The 20,020-nt window shown below is 40.4% G+C and overlaps 1 protein-coding gene across 3 annotated transcripts in view; it reads right to left on the reverse strand.

Annotated features, from left to right (window-relative positions):
* LOC149147938 (acyl-CoA thioesterase II) overlaps positions 1-20,020 on the reverse strand; it is a 304,813-nt gene that overhangs the window by 36,588 nt on the left and 248,205 nt on the right. For all 3 annotated transcript variants that reach the window (XR_016262313.1, XM_089438380.1, XM_089438379.1), the window contains one exon: positions 4,092-4,193. Coding sequence is in view for 2 of the 3 variants with exons in the window: in XM_089438380.1 (XP_089294506.1) it covers positions 4,092-4,193 (102 nt within the window). In the remaining variant the exon portion in view is untranslated. The remainder of the gene's footprint in view (positions 1-4,091; positions 4,194-20,020) is intronic.

Here is a 20,020-nt window from a genome sequence, read left to right on the forward strand (position 1 = left end):
TGTTAGATATTATTTGTTGTAATGGTTACACTAGCCTACAAGTACAACTTTGGTGATCAATGATGATAAATGTTATATATTGAATTTTGAACGCTTGAAACTTTAAGATTGATTTATCATGAGACTCAATATGTTGTATGTTACTATGTTACTAACTTGTGGACGTGGTTGATGAAATTATAACTTCTAGGTGATTGTTGTTATATGGTTCAATCTATGTTTTTTTGTTTTTTATATCTAATTCATTATTCTACATGTTTTTGTTGACATATATGTATCAAAATATAAAAAATTTATATATATATAAAAAAAATGCTTCAGATTTGCAAATAAACCACTAGCTTCTGAAAATCTCACTCTTTAGAAACAACGCTCCCCATATTTTATCATTCTCCCAAGAAAAATTGGTTCAGCTACCTCGTGTATGATCTTCTTAAGAGATCTATGCTCTTATTTAGATAAGTCAAATTGTTGATTTTGCTTTAAATGTACAAATCCCTCTATCTCTCTCTCTCTTGTGAACTATTGAAGAACATATAAGAAGAAAATGTTCAAGGGTTTCCCCCCATGGGACTTTGTAATTGTCTAGCGCCACATCTTGTGTCCTCTTGTCTTTGGCTTGTCTTCTGCGATTTATGTTTATGTTCTATCTGCATTTAATTTAATGTTGATGTGATTGCTAATCTGGAAAAGATATGGAGCTAATATGAAAATATAAATAAATATATATAAGCATATAATATACCTAAACTTAACACTAAGCCGTCTAGTGAAAGGTAAATTTTTGAAGTACTAAGATAAGCTAGGTATCCGTATCCGTCCCGTATCCGTTCAGTGCAACTTAGTGTAGAGGCTAGTGTTTACTTTGAAAGGTCTTCTATATAGGCCAGTGTTTTTAAAATTGGAACCGGTGACCAGACCGGTCCACCTAATGAACCGGTCTAACCGGGACTGGTTTGGTCTAAACGAACCGGTTTTAGAAAAATACATTAAATAATTAATTTTTAATGAAACAAAACTATTTTTAAGATTTAAAACCATGATTCCAAGCCAATAGAGACAAAATATGCAAAGTTTTCTCATTTATATATCATGTAAAGGTGAATATATCAAAATGGCACCGAGTGCAATACATATCATCAACAAAATAGCAAAATACATAAGCAATGAGGCTCTAAATGGCCTATAAAGTCCAAAAACAATGCTGCAAGCTATGAGGCCATTGGCCTACTACAAGTCTGCAGTGTACACATGATCAATCATCAAGTTCATCACCACTACTAGCCACAAGATCATCGTCAGGAGCTACATAGACATCATCTGGTTCAGAGTTTGAGGATGCCTCAGCCTGATCTGCAACCTCAGTATCAATGCCACCAATAACAATAGAAGAGGACCTAATGGAAGCACGAGTTTGTCGACCTGCATGACTAGTGCCTTCCATTGGTTCTTTGACTTTTCTTGATGCCGCTACTAATCCTAGTTCTGATGCCACCACATAATCTACTTCATCCCTCGCTAAAGCCATGTCGATATCAAAATCAGCCTCAAACACAGATTCTTCAGTCTCCTCCACCCATTCTAATGTTGGATCAATATCATCCAACACAATGGGATCTAGATCAGGATTTTTGCTCATCATTTGGAGCTCCGATTGCATTTATTGTTTACCCCCAAACCATGAAATCCTGAAAACCATTAAGTCCGCTGAATTTTGAGTGAAATCTAAAATTCTAGTTTCTCCATATGAAATCCAATGAGATCGAAACCACTCTAAAACATCCTGAGTCATTTCATGGTAATGTTAAAAATTTAAGTAAAAGGATGAAAATGAAAATTAAAGGAAAAGTCACTTTTGCTTTAAGAATTTAACATTACCATTAATTGCCAACATTGTTAGGGTTGAAATGTGTCAGGAAAATGAGAGGGTAGACATGTTTTTCTTGGAGGGACTATTTTCAGAGGAAGACAGCCCCAAATTTCCCTCAAAACAACTTCAAAACTCACAAAAATGCATTCTGTGGGGGTTATACTTGCCCTGGCAATAAACAGGCCAGTTTAGGACAAAACCGGCCGGTTTGACCACAAACCGGCCGGTTCCGTCCTAAACTGGCTGGTTAGGACCGGTTAGCTCCAATTTTTGGCCAAACAAGTTGTCTGACCGGGTTTTTTGACCGGTTCCAACCGGTGGGCCTGCTAACCAACCGGTTAGACTGGTAACCGGTTAGCTGGGCTGGTTTTGAATACTATGATATAGGCTTGGTGTCTTAGCATGTGGGAGATGATTTATTGCCTCTTTATGTGTTCGTTGGGGGGAGTAAGTGATTTATGTCTTCTTTCCTAAGCCTAACTTAGGAAAAGTACAATAATTAAATTCAATTTATTATTGTGGACTATTAAGTCATTTTCTAACGATGAATGATTTAATTATTTAAGTGACTTAAAACTAATCTCAATTGTTGAACTCCAAGATGTTCTAGAAGGGAGATTAGGATTAGGGATTTGGACTTAATGAAGATTATAAAGGAAGCTTAGGGAAGAGGTGAAGACATACAAGAACTCAAGAGTGCGAGTGGCTTAGTGGACTAAAGCGCAAAGGAACAGTAAGGGAGAATTGAAGTTGAATCTAGGAGGCCAAGTTGAGCAAATTGCAAGGTCAAATTGCTAGGGGAAGGTCAATTTGATTTGGAGAAAGCCGAATTGTTGGGAACTGAGTTTCCTAGGGCGTAGTGATAGTTCAGAGGGAGGGCGCAGGTGAATTTTCCAGCAGATTGAATGGGCCAAATTTCTCTAGGTCGATTTCTTCCAAAGGCCAATTTCTAGGTGGTCAAATTCCTTGGACCGGATTCAAGCTATGGGGCTGAGTTACAGGTTCCAGTTATTGTATTTTTCCTTGTATCTATGTGGGTTGAGAACCCAGATTTTCCATCTTAATAGATAATGGAGAATTGTTATGGGTGAATTATTTTTGCAATGTGTGATTGATCTCTCTTATTTAAATTCTACTACATATATTCATTTCTAAAATTAAAAGTTACTTGTGATTTTAATTTTCCATAATTCAGTATTTATTTAGCTAAATAAATAAATTGTTGAGAATAAAATTAATTGTCGTGAGAAAATAAATCTGGCTAGTATTTGGAAATTTAACAATCTAGTTGTGACACACCTCAAGTTATTCGGGTTAGAGAGGGAAATTTGTGCAAGTTACGAGGTGAGTCTATTCAAACCTTGGTTCATAGCATTGACAATCGTTGTGAGTTGTGGCACGGGAGAATAGGGCACTTGGATTACAGCATGTTTTCGATTCTAGGGAGATTGTTACGGGTCTTCCGTTGTGTTCCCAAGAAGCGAGTCCATATCCAGGGAGATTTTGGATCTAATGCATTCAAATGTATGTGGGTCGATGTTAGTAGCATCTGTACACAGAGGAATGTATTACATGTCTTTTATTGATGACTTCTCTAGGAAGACATGGATCTACAATAAACCTGAAGAAAAACATCACTTTCCATAGAAAATGTAAATGAACAAGGAAAATTACAAAATAAGATCTCTCAATGGAAAACATAAAAACAATTGAGCTCTTATCACACTAACTTCTGCCATTCAATCAAATGTTTTTGTAATTGCAGGAAGGAATTTTACACATAGGGTTACTTGGATTCAAATGATACACAACAAAAATTAACTGAGCCAAAAGTAAATGAGAATATTAGAATGCATGTTTCTTTGCATATAAGGATGTATCGTGTTTACAGATTTTAGAAAAACTATAAAAAGTCTGTTTCCTAAATGCGAGTAGAACAAAGAAGCGATCCTATAATTTACTTTATTTTTAAACTCTCTCACACTCTAGCAAATTTCATATCAGTAAGTAGAAAACGATACCACAGGGTTATTCCCTTATTTATCTACGATAGACAAACACATATTCCCAGCCCATAAATTCCTTCTTCTAGCGTATACACCATTCGATCTTTTAAAGAATAACATGATATATTTCCTTTCAAAATGCTTCTTTACTTAGCAATCTAACTGTATATTTAAGGTGTAAAAAAATACTGAAAGAATGGGAGCCTTGACATTACGAGTGATCTAGACTTAGTGATGATATTTTATCACCCTTTCTGCGATGTGGAAGAAGGCTGGTGTCCAGAAAAATAAGATCTGAGGCAAATGCAGCTACACACCTGCAACAATAAAAATCTACATTCAGTCCACATAAGACACCGCTTCTATCAAAAACTCATCAAATAATTGATCCATCTACACAAGCAATTTTAGTGATTTATGTATAACTGATCTATTTTCTGTCTCTAAATTCCCCCTTCTATCATTACATTCTTGAGGTTGTGGCCAGGATTTTTAACCATGTTAAGCTAAATTTTGTGTGTGCCTGAGAGTCTAGGAATTTTTCATCCAACCATGGCAATCAAGTCTAGGTACTGTTATTCATGAATCTGATGTGAGTATAGAGCTATTGAATTACTGATATCAAGATGCAAAAGTCACCCACAACGGCTTTTGGATATGGATAGTACATGTGGCTTATGGAAACCCATTCGTTTGTATTTTGGATTAATTAATAATATAAGAGTGTTTTTTTCCCTTCCATATGATATATTATGGGATTTTACTTTAAAAATTAATATTTTAATGTAAAGGAAGTTGAGCTTCTTGCTCTTTGGATCAACTTGGTTCTATTCTCAGCTAGAGTTCAAGTATAGGCAGTAGAACCAAAGACTTTAAGATGACTTACATTGGGCTTTCTTCCAGACGATGCTTCCTCTGAGATCTTATGCTTTACTGTCATCGTGAAAGATCTGTTCAGCAGCTATGCTGCTGTGAACACTGCTTTGGCCAAAAACCTATTTGGAACAGACCTATTCTGCAACATACACCTGGCCATCTTTGTGATAGTACGACTTTCACATCTCAACCACTTCATTTTGCTGCAGAGTGTAGGAGGGTATAGGATACTTTCTTTGGATCCCATATTAGTACAAAAGTTATTGAATTCTTTGTGATAGAATTCTCCACCATTATCAGACCTAAGAGAGGTAATTGGCAACCTGACCCATTTTCTACCAAGGCTTTGAACTTTTGAAATTGATTAAATACTTCAGATTTTAGTTTAAAAAAGCACACATAATATTTTCCTACTGTAATCATCAACAAACAGAAGGAAATACCTGGCATTGGTGACTGATGCCATGCTCATTGGTCCACAAATGTCTGCATGAACCAGTATAAGGCCTTTTTACACTATCCAAGCCTGTCCTTCATCAAATGGCACGTGATGTTGCTTCCCTACCAGGCAAGCTCTGCAAACTCCCTGGATCTGGTGTTGAAAGTCTGAGAGTCATCTACCAATTTCTCTCGTGTCAACTAAGAGAGGTAGGTCAAGTTGAGGTGTTCATATTGTTGCCTCAAATCTAGCAGGTCCCACGAGAGGCCTAATAAGACAGAAAACAAGATGAAAACACAATAATGAGGTGGATGCGATTGTCACTTCAACAGTCCACTTCCTACTCTTTAGTGGAATTTTACCACATGGGATGCTTCTAATTCTCAGTATAGGTCACCTAAACGTTATTCTAGGTCAAAGGATCAAAGGTGGCATTCTAATAGGTTTAATCAAGGTACTCAGACTAGGAACAAGGCTGAATTCTTTGTGACAAGGAATTTGCATACCTATGAAGAGGCCAATACAGAGAGACTTGTAGCCTTGGTTTTTCAAGATATCCTTCAAAAATGGAACAATTAAGCATACAAGCAGAAGGAAAAAGTTTTCCTGAAATATATGATCAACAACAGTAGCAAAAAACCTTCAAATGACCCTAAGTTGAAGCCCTAATGCAGAAGTAGGGTTTTTCAAGCCATACTCAACCCCAGGGAAGCACTTTTTGTTAGAAAATGTAATGTGGCAACTTATTAAACTTATTTTCTTTAACCTTGATACTTACTTGGGAATCTTAGATATCTTCTTTATGTTTCTTTACTTAGATCTTTTCATCAAACAATATCAGGAAGCAATAACAACAAAGAGGACATAGATGTAGTCTCTTAGCCAGGGGAAAACCCCTCCAAGGGGAAAACCTAGAAACTCTTCTCTTCTTAGAATCTGCTCCAAATGAGATACAAAGACCCAATCCCTAGACCAAGTCCTTTTCCTGATACCAAGTCAATGTTATCCAAAATATTTGTGTCAATGTATTAATGCTTGTGCATATGTTTGTTTCTGTATTACGATGTGATATCTGCAGCAATATTTATTTTAATGTTTATTGAAGTAATTTCATAAATAACTTATTGTGGAATAAGTAGGAAAAATAAATCAGTTGTTGCAGTGATAGAATGTTCACGGGGTATCAAAGGGAATAATCAGAAACAGAAAGGGAAAATCAATTATGGGTCGAGACCACGATGCAGAGGCATCCACGTCAGGAGACTCACACAGATTTTCAGAAGATTGCACAAGAGAAAGAGATTTTGATTTCTCTATGTTGGCTTCCAGGCTGGAAGAAGTGGCGTGTATGACTAGTGTTGCATCATCAAAAGTATGGTATATAGACAGTGGAGCTTTGTGGCATATGATGGGAATCAGGGAGTGTTTCTCAGAATATAGAGTAGAGAAGATGAACTTTCAGATCACCATGGGGAACAAGGCAAAGTGTACTCCAGTAGGGAAGGGTACCATAGTTTTTCAAACAGAGTCGGGAGAACGGTTCCGTGCTACAAATGTACTGCATGTACCAGGATTGGAGATGAACTTACTTTCCATGTCGCAACTACAAGACAAGGGCTATGACGTCTACTTCATCAAGGAGAAGGTATACATCAAATACCCGTACTGGAAAAAGAAAGTGCAGATCAGGATCATAAGTAATCAGTTGTATAGATTGCAATTAGAATCACCAATGGCACTAATAGGTAGTCATGGAGACAAGGACTTGAACAAACTATGGCACAGAAGAATGGGTCACTTGCACCATGGAGCTCTGAGAATTCTCAGGACCACTGTAACAGGAGTTCCGGATTTGACTACGGAACGAGATGATGTATGTAGGGGATGTGTTCTAGGAAAGTATGCCAAGGTAGCATTTCCTAGGAGCAAACACAGGGCCAAGAGTGTACTAGGATTGATACACTCAGATATCTGCGAACCTAGGTCCGTCAAAGCTCTCATTGGTGCCGAGTATTTCATTATCTTCATTGATGACCACTCAAGGAAAACTTGGATTTATTTTCTGAAAACCAAGGATGAGGTTTTCTGCCGATTCAAGGAGTTCAAGGCTCTAGTGGAGAATTTGACTGGGAAGAAAATAAAAGTTTTGTGCTCAGATAATGGTGGAAAATATGTCGACAAAGACTTCATTGATTTTTGCGCTAAGGAGGGCATTAGAAGAGAGTGGACATTGTTATCACCCCAAGAAACTCACCTAGGTTGTAAATCAGTGATGCTCAGGAACATTAAAAATTCAACAATTATGTTGGATAAGATGATGGATAAATGAAGATACGCTGCACATTTAAGCAAGATAACCACTCCTACTATGACTATCCCCAGACATGGGTGAAGACCCCCAAACTACAAGGCTTTCAACCACCAACTACTCACAGTTTAAGGTAAAGGTGATGATGGAGAAAACTAATTGCACCAGCAGATGCACGGGACCCTGTGATGGCCAACTGCAACCAGTCAGAAGATCTGTAGAACTATCGTTTAATATACAGACAGGATGAAAGCTCCCTGATATTAAACAACAGCAATCTGCAAGCAATTTCAATGAGCCACTAAATTATAATACAGAGGTGGGATGACAGCCCCTCTGATATCAAACATTCACAGCACATCAAATAAATGCAAGCAGGCACAGCCTAGAACAAGAAGAAGAAGTGGAAAGTGAGCAGGTGACAGCAAAAGAAGCTTGTATTAATGGAAATCAAGACCAGAAGCTGCAGGTCTCATAGTATTAACAGTCTCCAGAAGTTAAAAGGCTACAATAAGCTCTCATTCATCAAACACTCATCAATCTATTACATCTTTGTTCTGGGTATATATAGAGTTTGTTTACAAAATTGCTCTGCTGGTTATGCGTGCAGGAATCAATAAATGAGGGCCAACAACATTTACATTCAGGAATGGGCCTTTGATACGAATCTGGCTGTGTTGTAAATGGATTTGCCTCCCTCTGGCTCTCTGCGGTCCTTCTTTGGGCAGGTGGAATGAAATATGGGTGAAACCCATAACCGTTGAATGCTCCGATTTGATCAGCGTTGTCCTGCTTCTCCTCGGCCATACTGTTAATTAAATGCTGCTGCTGAATCATTGAATGGCTTTAATATGACTGCTCTGGCTTTTAAACAGAGTAATGCTGCCCAAACCATTCATTCCCGCCCATCACTGCTTCCATGTTGACTTTTTAAAGGTTTCAGGCATAGTTTTATTTACTATCGGGTCCGCCTTTGGCTTGCAATGCACGTTTAAACAGGCCCTCCTTTGTTTCTTAACATTTGACAAATACATGCAAAACCGCCACAAAACCACGAAAAATGGCTTTGGCGGACTTGAGATATATATATACTTTGCTTCCCGGACCCCATCGGGTCCGGGCTTCATCGCTATCGGCACCCGCCAGGCATCCTTTGTATTTTCTTTATACAAAGAAAATACATGAAAAACATTTAAAAACGCGAAGGGCGCGGACCTGAAATATTATGAAATGGAGTGCTGCACTGTAGTCGGGTCCGGCCCATCGCATCGCAACATAACTCATGGTAAAGCCCGCCCCCTTTGACATCACCGATAGCGATACGCCGATAGCGATATCGGCGATCGCTCATCGCGCGAATAATAAAGCCCCTTCGATAAGTCCTCCATTGCGATACGCCGATAGTGATATCGGCGATCGCCCATCGGCGTTCCATTATGTCGCTGCCACTGCCATCCCCCGATCTGCGATATGCCGACGCGATCTGGACCGTTGATCGGCCAGATCCGACGGCTGAGATTAAAGCGGATCCTTAGGCCTGTAACTTGATTTTTACATGGTTTTTGGGGTATTTCCGCCTCCCGATAATGTATTTCTGCCCTCCAAAGGGCTTTCCCCTTGCAATTTTTTCGATCGGTGGAAGACTTTTAGCCATGATTTGAGAACTTGAACAGCATCAATGAATCCTTTGGCATGATTATAAGTATATTTGCAGCCTTTGAGAGTGTTTGAATCCATTTTTGATTTTTTGTTAAGCAAAGCTAACACTGGCTCCTTCTGGGGATGAGATCCTCCCTGTGAGGTCTCAAGAACCTGCAGATCAATGCCTTTCCAGCAACAAACAAATTAGCCAAAATTCCTAGTGTTCCATTGGGCATGGAGTCTATTACAGCTACACTAAAAACTGATAAAAGCAGAATATTTACAGCTTTTAAGGCCAAAAGACCTTAAATCACATAGTTCTTCAGAAACCGCCCATTAACTGGGCCATCAAAGACTGGTTCTCCTCCCATACTTTTCAGTATGAAGGTATTGTTCCCTTGAATCTGTGAAATGATGAAAGGGCCTGTCCAGAGAGCATCAAACTTCCCATGATTGCCTTTCTTTTCTTTAAAAGCATCCCATTTCATGACCAAATCACCAACCTGGAAATTGTTTCTTTTTGTCTTCTTGTCAAAGGTTTCCTTGATCTTTTGCTGATGTGTTGTAGCTTTTTCAATCAGCTGTTCTCTGGTCTGATATAATTCTGTTAAATCAGTGATTCTGTTGGCCATATCATCTTCTTCATTCTGCGCTGTTTGGAGCAGCTTTGCCACAGGGAGGGTAAGTTGAATGGGAAAAACAGCATCAGTACCATATACCAGCTTGAAGGGAGAGCAGCCTGTAGATCTCTTAATGGTCACTCTGTCCGCCCAAAGTGCATACTTCAGCTTGGCATCCCAATTCTTCTTATTATCCTCTAGCAGCTTCTTAATAATCCTGATCAGACTTTTATTAGAGGATTCTGCTAGACCATTCCCTTGGGGGTAATAGGAGGTGGAATGAACAAGTTTAATGCCCATTGAATCACACATTTCCACCAACTCTTTTGCCTTGAAGGCTGCTGCATTATCTGTTATAAGCTTATGTGGGCAACCAAATCTGCTGAAAATGTTTTCTGATAAAAATTTCATTATCACATTATGATCAGCCTTCCTTGTTGGGATTGCTTCAATCCATTTTGTAAAATAATCAGTGGCAACTAATATCCACCTGTGCTGGCCACTGGAATGTGGGTTGATTTCTCCAATAAAATCCAAGCCCCACTGCTGAAAAGGTCCTTTTGCAATTATTGGCTTTAGGGGTAGGGATTTCAACTGCTGCTTACCTTCAAATCTCTGGCACCTGTCACAAGATTTAACAAAAGCAAATACATCAGAAAATAAAGAGGGCCAATAGTACCCGGCTCTGAGAATCTTTTGGGTTGTAGTTCTCCAATAATGATGTCCTCCACACACGCTGTTATGAAATTGCTGCATAACTTCTATTGATTGTTCTTTGTGCAGGCATCTTAAAAGCACCCCAGATGGATCCCTCCAATAAATCAAGCCGCCATTGATGCAATATTTCATTGCCTTGAGTTTTAACGTTGTTGCTTGACTTTGAGAAAATTCTGAAGGAACTTCTAGCTTTAGCAGGAAATTAATTATTGCGACATACCAGCTACATGAAGCTAGGTTCTCAGCCACCGACTGTCCTCTTTGCGTTTCAGCTGTTTCATGCTCTTCCATTTGACCATTTTCTGCTACATTAAACAAGAAATCAATGTCCAAAGACCTGCAATTTTCTTCAGCCAACAGCTTAGCAAGCCCTTGACCTTTTACCAGCTTGGTGGGCTTCAGCTCTATGTTGAATTCTATCATTTTTGCAATCCATTTCGCTCTTTTTCCATCAGCATCAGGCTGCGTTAAGACATCCTTTATTGCAGCAGAGGGCACATATGCAACTATTTTGGAATGCAAGATGTATACTCTGAAAGCTTTCAAAGATTTGATAAGAGCATAAGCCTGCTTTTCAATAATATCATACCTTAGTTCAGCATCCCTCAAATTCTTGCTGAAAAAGGCCACTGGATGCTCTTGATCTGCTTCGTCTTGCTGCAACAGGACAGCTGCAATGGTATCCTTAGAGGCAAATGAGAATAGATGAAACTCCTTGCTATAATCAGGGCTTATTAAAGTAGGAGCTTCTGCAATAGCCATCTTAATGGACTCAAAAGATCTTCTAGCCGCATCAGTCCACTTCACCTCTGCTCCCTTTTTTAACATGGAGGTTATGTGCTTAACCAGCTCAGCAAAATTAGGAATGAACCTCCTTACAAAGTTAATTTTGCCAAGAAAAGACTGTATATCTTTCTTTGATCTTGGAAGAGTCAAGGCCTGAATCGCTTTGACTCTTTCTAGGTCAATCTGAACACCTGCAACAGACACTATATGCCCCAACAGTTTCCCTTCTTCCAAAGCAAATTGAGACTTTTTGGGATTGAGTGAAATTCCAAATTTCCTGCATTTTAAAAACACTCTTTTCAAATGTTGTAAATGATCATGGTGGCTGCCAGAATAAACAGTTATGTCATCAAGATATATTAGCACGAATTTATCCTTTTCACCCACAAAAGCAATATCCATAGCGCGCTGAAAGGTGGCTCCAGCATTCATCAGCCCAAATGGCATTTTTGCATACATGAACGTGCCCCAAGGAGTGGTAAACGCTGTCTTTTCTTGATCATCTGGATGCACAGCAATTTGATTAAAGCCTGAAAACCCATCTATGAAAGACATCACTTTGGCACCTGAGACTCGCTGCAACAAATGCTCCATTTTTGGCAGGGGATAATTATCCTTTTTGGAGCACTTATTTAGATTCCTGAAATCAACGCACAGTCTGATTTCTCCATTCTTCTTCCTCACAACAACCAGATTGGCCACCCATTTAGAATATCTGAGAGGCACTATAATCTTAGCAGCCAACAACTTTTTAATTTCTTTCTCAACCAGAGGAAGGAGCACAGGATTCATTGGCCTCAGCTTCTGTTTGAAAGGAGTAGTGCCTTTCTCAAGTGGAATTTTGTGCTGAATTATATTCTTGTCATATGTTTTCAGATCACTGTACTCCCAAGCGAACACATCAGCAAATTGCCTCATTAATTTGCAATATTCAGCACTCTGATCAGCAGATAGATTAGTGGACAGATTTATGAATTTGGGCTGACCTGGACCTCCTATATCATGCTTGCAAACTTCAGACTGATCTTCTTTTTGGGCAGCTTTGTAAGGCACATCATTGTGGTCAAACAACCTCTCAAGAGGAATTAGACCCTTAGGAATATGGTTACTAGGAAGCTGGACTATGCTATTCTTGCCAATTTTATTTCTAAGTTGGGCCTTGGGATCCTCTAGCAAAGCATCATTATTTTGGTCAATATGCATTTCAGAGAACTCATCAATGACTTGAAGGAACCTATTTAACTCATCATCATCATCAAAAACTTTCCAATGGTGGACATTATCAGGCACAGAGGGTCTATACTTCATTTGTACCTCATACACTAGTTTGGGAGGCGATGGAGGGATGAACAAACTAGCAGAGACAGCAAGGGAATTAGCAAGCTGATTTTGGGCTCTAGGAATATATGAAATGCAGAAAAAATCAAAGAACTCTTTGACTCTCCATACCTCATCTTTATAAGCTTTCAGCCTTGGATGCTTTGCTTGGAATGTTTTGTTTACTTGTTGAATTATCAGATCAGCATCTCCAAATACCTTCAGATTTTTTATTCCTCTATATTTGGCTTCATGAAGGCCCAAGAGCAGTGCTTCATATTCTACTATGCTGTTTGTCACCTGAAAAACCAGCTTTAGAGATAACTGAACTGTTTCTTGTTGTGGAGATACTAGCACCACCCCTGCTCCTGCAGTCTCCTTGGTACATGCTCCATCAAAGAACATCTCCCAAATCTGACCTCCTGTATCATGCTCGGCCTGAGCTGTTGGTTTCCTGATCTGCAATTCAGCCTTATGAGATTCTTCTATTTGGAGAATGCAAGCTCCAAAATCAGTGTCCACTGCATATATGGGATGGTTTGTAGGATTCTTCTCATCACTAATAACATATGCCAGCTGTGCTTCTCTATATAACCTCCTGCTTTCTCCTCCAAACACTGGAACAGTTGCATAAGATAGATCATTCTGCAATGTCCCACCCAGTCTCTTAATCCACCCTCTAGATAACAGCATACCAAACTTCGGAGGAACATCAGCCACCACTATATCCATCATCATACTTTTCATGGGCAGTTGGGTTAAGGTAATAGCCAGATCCTTAATTAATCCAAGGCATTTTACCTTCCTTGAATCAAAAGAAAACAAATCATGATAAGGTCTAGTGATATCAAGGCCTAACCCTTCCATGAGAGTTTTTGGCATTAGATTGTGGCTGGCCCCTGTGTCTAGCAGGCAATTGTGGAGGATTTTATCATGGATAGTTAATGAAACATAGAAATATGGAGAGCTATTATCAGCAGATTCAATCATGGGGCTAAGCACGATAGCAGGCTTGTCATCTTGCAAATTAACAGAATCAATGGAGGTTTGTTTAGACTCTAGTTCAAGGGCCTCAAGAATGGGCTTCCTAAACAACTCACTCTTCACCAACTCAGCCAGAGGTACAGCTATTTTCAATTTTTGAACTTCTGACTCAAAACTAAAAGAAGAGAGTGCTTTATCAGCGGTTTTTACCTCTTGAACTGGAGCTTTGAGGGTAACAAGATCAGTTGTTGGTCTTCTTTGCCTGCTATTCTGTGGCACTGTTTGAGCAGTTGCTTCTTGCGCAGCATTTTCTTTGACATTCTTTGCATTGGATCTTAGATTATATCTTTGCTGCTGCTCACCAGATTGCAGAACGGCACCACTGTCCCACCTCTGGCTGTTTTGCTCTTGCAGCAATGACTCTTCATATTCGGCCAATGTTAAAAATGCAGCACTACCTTTATCCTCCAAGCAATGAATTTCATCCTCATCTTCTTCAAACTGTTCCTCCTCCATGACTGCATTTTGAAAAGGAGCTTTCACTTTATGATATTCTTTTGCTTCTTCACCCCTTTGCATAATTTGTAGCTGCTCATTTGCCTTTCTAAGTGGGTATGGATTTCTTGGAGCAAATGTGTTTTGCTGCCTTGTTTTGCCTAAAGTCTGCTCAACATTTAGCTTAGAGATTTGAGCAGCCAATGACTCCATCATCTTAGTCATTTTGTCTAACTTAGGCTCTGAAATTGAAGCAGGGGAAGAGGAAGTCTCACCTCTCGGCCTTCTTCTATCAACCTGACTCTTCAGCTTCTCTGCTGCCATAATATTGGATTCCACCTCCAGGGCTGCCTCTTGCATATCACCCAGAGTAGCACATCGTCTTTCCCTCAACAATAAGCAGAAATCAGAGTCAAAAGCATTGGCATATGTGAGTTTAGCAGCAGTGGGGGTAGGCTTTACCTCAGTTGGTATTTTACTATACATTCTATTAAATCTTTTATTGAAGTCAGGCAAAGACTCACCCTTTTCTCTTTTCAAGTTTCCAAACTCTGTATGATAATATAGCAGGTCCTTCTTATCTCCCCATTGCTTCAAAAATGCCTCATCTAATGCTTCAATATCTGTTATAGATCTCTGGGGTAATTCTCTAAACCACTTCCTAGCCTCTCCATCAAGGCTCTGGACAAAAACTCTCATCCATACATCATTCTCACTGATATCTAAATTGTCAGCATAACTATAAAAAGCTTCAAGATGTTCTTCTGCTGTCACTCCCTCTGTTCCAGTAAATTTGGGCATATATTTTTGATATTCTCCTGTAGGCATGGCATTTAAAGGTGCAGGCAAGACCAAAGGTCCATATCTAGCAGCAACAATCCTTTCAATCCTAGTAGGTGCTTGTTGTCCTGCCATGTTTGGAATATGTGGAAGAATACTAACAGATGGAGCAGTAGGAGATAATGTAATGGATGGGAAAGATATTGGGATGTTTTGGACAGTATGGGAAGCTCTCTTCGGACTGAGATTCAAAGGGGAACTAAATGGACAAGGAGGTTTATGAATCTCTGCAGGTATTTCTTCTTTAGGAATACTAGGCTCTAAATCTTCAAACTGTGTATCCTCAACTAAAAACTCCTCATGCAGAGACAAATAAGATTTCTTGGGCTTACCTGATCCTGATGCTCCTTTCTGCGATGTTTTCTTCGGGTTAACAATCTTTTCAGGGTCAGGCACTGGAACAGCTGGAGACTTCTGCGGATTTCTTCTAGTATGCCTCACAAACTGCGCCAGAACTTCAATGTGGAGTCGCCAAAGGATGGCCTTCCTCCAGTGGAGTCACCAGACAGATGATTACAACCAAAATCTGTGTTCAAACCTTGTCTGTCATCAAAGTTTGAAGCTGTGTCGTTCTCCCAGGGAAGCTGAGCTTCGATTCTCCTCTCCCCGGCAACGGCGCCAATTAATGTTATCACCCCAAGAAACTCACCTAGGTTGTAAATCAGTGATGCTCAGGAACATTAAAAATTCAACAATTATGTTGGATAAGATGATGGATAAATGAAGATACGTTGCACATTTAAGCAAGATGACCACTCCTACTATGACTATCCCCAGACATGGGTGAAGACCCCCAAACTACAAGGCTTTCAACCACCAACTACTCACAGTTTAAGGTAAAGGTGATGATGGAGAAAATTAATTGCACCAGCAGATGCACGGGACCCTGTGATGGCCAACTGCAACCAGTCAGAAGATCTGTAGAACTATCGTTTAATATACAGACAAGATGAAAGCTCCCTGATATTAAACAACAGCAATCTGCAAGCAATTTCAATGAGCCACTAAATTATAATACAGAGGTGGGATGACAGCCCCTCTGATATCAAACATTCACAGCACATCAAATAAATGCAAGCAGGCACAGCCTAGAACAAGAAGAAGAAGTGGAAAGTGAGTAGGTGGCAGCAAAAGAAGCTTGTATTAATGGAAATCAAGACCAGAAGCTGCAGATCTCATAGTATTAACAGTGTACAGAAGTTAAAAGGCTACAATAAGCTCTCATTCATCAAACACTCATCAATCTATTACATCTCTGTTCTGGGTATATATAGAGTTTGTTTACAAAATTGCTCTGCTGGTTATGCGTGCAGGAATCAATAAATGAGGGCCAACAACATTTACATTCAGGAATGGGCCTTTGATACGAATCTGGTTGTGCTGTAAATGGATTTGCCTCCCTCTGGCTCTCTGCGGTCCTTCTTTGGGCAGGTGGAATGAAATATGGGTGAAACCCATAACCGTTGAATGCTCCGATTTGATCGGCGGTGTCCTGCTTCTCCTCGGCCATACTGTTAATTAAATGCTGCTGCTGAATCATTGAATGGCTTTAATATGACTGCTCTGGCTTTTAAACAGAGTAATGCTGCCCAAACCATTCATTCCCGCCCATCACTGCTTCCATGTTGACTTTTTAAAGGTTTCAGGCATAGTTTTATTTACTATCGGGTCCGCCTTTGGCTTGCAATGCACGTTTAAACAGGCCCTCCTTTGTTTCTTAACATTTGACAAATACATGCAAAACCACCACAATACCACGAAAAATGGCTTTGGCGGACTTGAGATATATATATACTTTACTTCCCGGACCCCATCAGGTCTGGGCTTCATCGCTATTGGCACCCACCAGGCATCCTTTGTATTTTCTTTATACAAAGAAAATACATGAAAAACTTTTAAAAACGCGAAGGGCGCGGACCTGAAATATTATGAAATGGAGTGTTGCACTATAGTCGGGTCCGGCCCATCGCATCGCAACATAACTCATGGTAAAGCCCGCCCCCTTTGACATCACCGATAGCGATATCGGTGATCGCTCATCGCGCGAATAATAAAGCCCCTTCGATAAGTCCTCCATTGCGATACGCCGATAGTGATATCGGCGATCGCCCATCGGCATTCCATTATGTCGCTGCCACTGCCATCCCCCGATCTGCAATATGTCGACGCGATCTGGACCGTTGATCGGCCAGATCTGACGGCTGAGATTAAAGCGGATCCTTACGCCTGTAACTTGATTTTTACATGGTTTTTGGGGTATTTCCGCCTCCCGATAATGTATTTCTGCCCTCCAAAGGGCATTCCCCTTGCAATTTTTTCGATCGGTGGAAGACTTTTAGCCATGATTTGAGAACTTGAACAGCATCAATGAATCCTTTGGCATGATTATAAGTATATTTGCAACCTTTGAGAGTGTTTGAATCCATTTTTTATTTTTTGTTAAGCAAAGCTAACAGACATCTCCATATAATCCGGAGCAAAATGGGGTAGCAGAAAGGAAGAACAGGACTATTGTAGAAGCAGCTAGGGCCATGATGTATGATCAGGATATGCCAAAATTCCTGTGGGTAGAAGCACGCAACATAGCAGTCTATGTTCAGAAGAAGACTCCTCATCTGGCAGTGGGCAAGATTACTCCAGAGAAGGTCTTCACAAGGAAGACACCTAAAGTTAGTCATTTCAAGATATTTGGGAGTCTAGGGATATCTGGTAGGATATAACGAGAACGCTAAGGCATACAGAATCTATCTTCCAGGGAGCAGGAAGGTAGTAGTACGACGAGATGTAAAGTTCATTGAGGACGACGCTTCTAGAAGATCTCACGAGAAGCCTTCCGAGGAGCAGTGGAAAGAGGAGCCATTGGTTAAGCCTCTTCAACCAACAGAAGTAAAGAATTATTCCTCAGGACAGGAAGATTCTCAAGATGAGGAGGAAGAGGAGCGAACAGAAGCACTTGCTGGCAGAGGAAGAACTAGCAGGGATCTTCGTCAGATTTTGCGATATGCAGAGGACTTCATTGGTGCGCAAAGAAACAATAAGAGGGAGCGGAAACAGCCAGATAGATATCAGGCATTAATAGCTCAGGATGGAGAGCCTGCCAGTATCAAGGAGGCAGCTCAACATCAGGTTTGGCTAGATGCAATGGTAGAGGAATACAACTCCATAATGGTAAGTGATGTCTGGGAGGTTGTGCCAAGACCTCAATACAGATCAGTGGTAGGTTCAAGATGGATCTACAAGATCAAATACGCTGCAGATGGTAGTGTTGAAAAATACAAGGCCAAGTTTGTGGCTAAGGGGTATGCTCAAAAGGAGGGGATTGACTATGAGGAGACCTTCGCCCCGATAGCCAGGTATACATCTATTAGGATGTCAAAACGGCATTTCTGAACGGGGTAATAGAAAAGGAGGTATGCATTGAACAACCAGAGGGCTTTGAAACTCATGAGAAGAAGTGTCATGTATGCAAATTGAAGAAAGCCTTGTATGGGCTGAAATAGGCACCGAGAGCATGGTATGGTCGAATAGATGGCTACTTATAGAAGATGGGGTTTGTCAAGAGTGATGCGGATCCGAATCTCTACTATCTAGTTGTAGAGAAAGAGTCGTTAGTCTTAGTATTGTATGTGGATGATCTCTTTCTGACAGGATCATCCAGGCTCATTACTGCAAGAAGAATCTAGCCACAAAATTCGATATGAAGGATTTGGGACGAATGCACTACTTCCTAGGGTTGGAAGTTTGGCAGCAGAAGGGAGAAATCTTCCTTGGGCAAGGGAGGTATGCTACAAAAATCCTGAAAAGATTCGGGATGGAGGACTGGAGACCTATGGCTACGCCAATGATCACCATATGGAAGAAGATTGATGCATCAGAAGACAAGGATGTCGATCCCACCCTATACAGGTAGCTCATAGGATCCTTGATGTATTTGGTCAATACTAGGCCAGACATTTGCTACTCTATCAACACCCTCAGTCAGTTCATGGTGGAACCGAACAGGGCGCACTAGGCAACAGCCAAACATGTTCTCGGGTATTTATAGGGAACAACCGATTATGGACTCTTGTACACCAGGAGTAAGGATATCAGATTGAGTGGATTTATTGATGCAGATTGGGCAGGAAGTTCAGTGGATCGAAAAAGTACCTATGGGTATTATTTCAACATTGGATGAGAAATGACCTCCTAGTGCAGTAGGAAACAGAAGTCCGTGGCTCTGAGCTCATTTGAGGTAGAATATATGGCAGCAAGCACAACTTTGTGTGAGGCCATATGGCTTAGAAAACTGCATGTGAACCTAGTCAGAAGGAATATGGAGGAGACCAGGATCATGTGTGATAATCAAAGTTGCATCAAGCTCCTTGAGAATTCAGTGTTTCATGATAGGAAGCCTACACGAAACGCCGATTTCATTTCCGTGTGGATAAACGTCAAAACGTCATGCATCACAGCTCCTATGAGAATCTCAGATGTAGGTTACGAAAACTTGAAGCAACATAGGTTGAAGCATATTGATATCCGGTGTCACTTTGTCAAGGACTGTGTCCAACGAGGACCTGTACAGTTGAGCTACACTCCTACAAGAGAATAGGTGGCAGACGTCCTCACCAAGGCCCTTGGAAGGACAAAATTTGACTACTTCAAGGAAAAGACGGGGATGGTAAAGAACCCATTTCAGTAGCAGAAATGGGAGTAATAACTACAAGGATGCAGAGGGAGTTGTAGTGATGATGCAGTGTTGGGAGAAAGGACTAGCAACAGCATGGATGCAGAGGGAGTTGTCGTTCAGATGCAGCAGTGGCAGTAGCAGAGGCATTCGCAAGCAATACATGATGCAGCAGTGCAGAGGATGTTGGGCACAGAGGCTTAGCATCAGCATAGGGATCGATGCCGGATGATTAGGGTGATACTCAGTGAGGAGTATTAGTAGAGCAGAGTCCTCGCTAAGAGGGAGTGTTGATTTGGGGTAGCATCGGATGTGCTCTAGCCACGAAAATTGGTGGAGAGGCTAAGGCACATGAGATCTCCAATACCCAGAAAGGGTTTGGGCAGATTCTAAACAGTTTGGGAGATATTAAAATACTTAATATTTTTAATGGAGTCTCTAAGTCTAAACTC

This window comes from Pinus tabuliformis, chromosome 9 (assembly GCF_031772625.1).
Source record: "Pinus tabuliformis cultivar Carrire ecotype Pingquan chromosome 9, CPIR1, whole genome shotgun sequence".
NCBI classification, from domain to species: Eukaryota; Viridiplantae; Streptophyta; class Pinopsida; order Pinales; family Pinaceae; genus Pinus; species Pinus tabuliformis.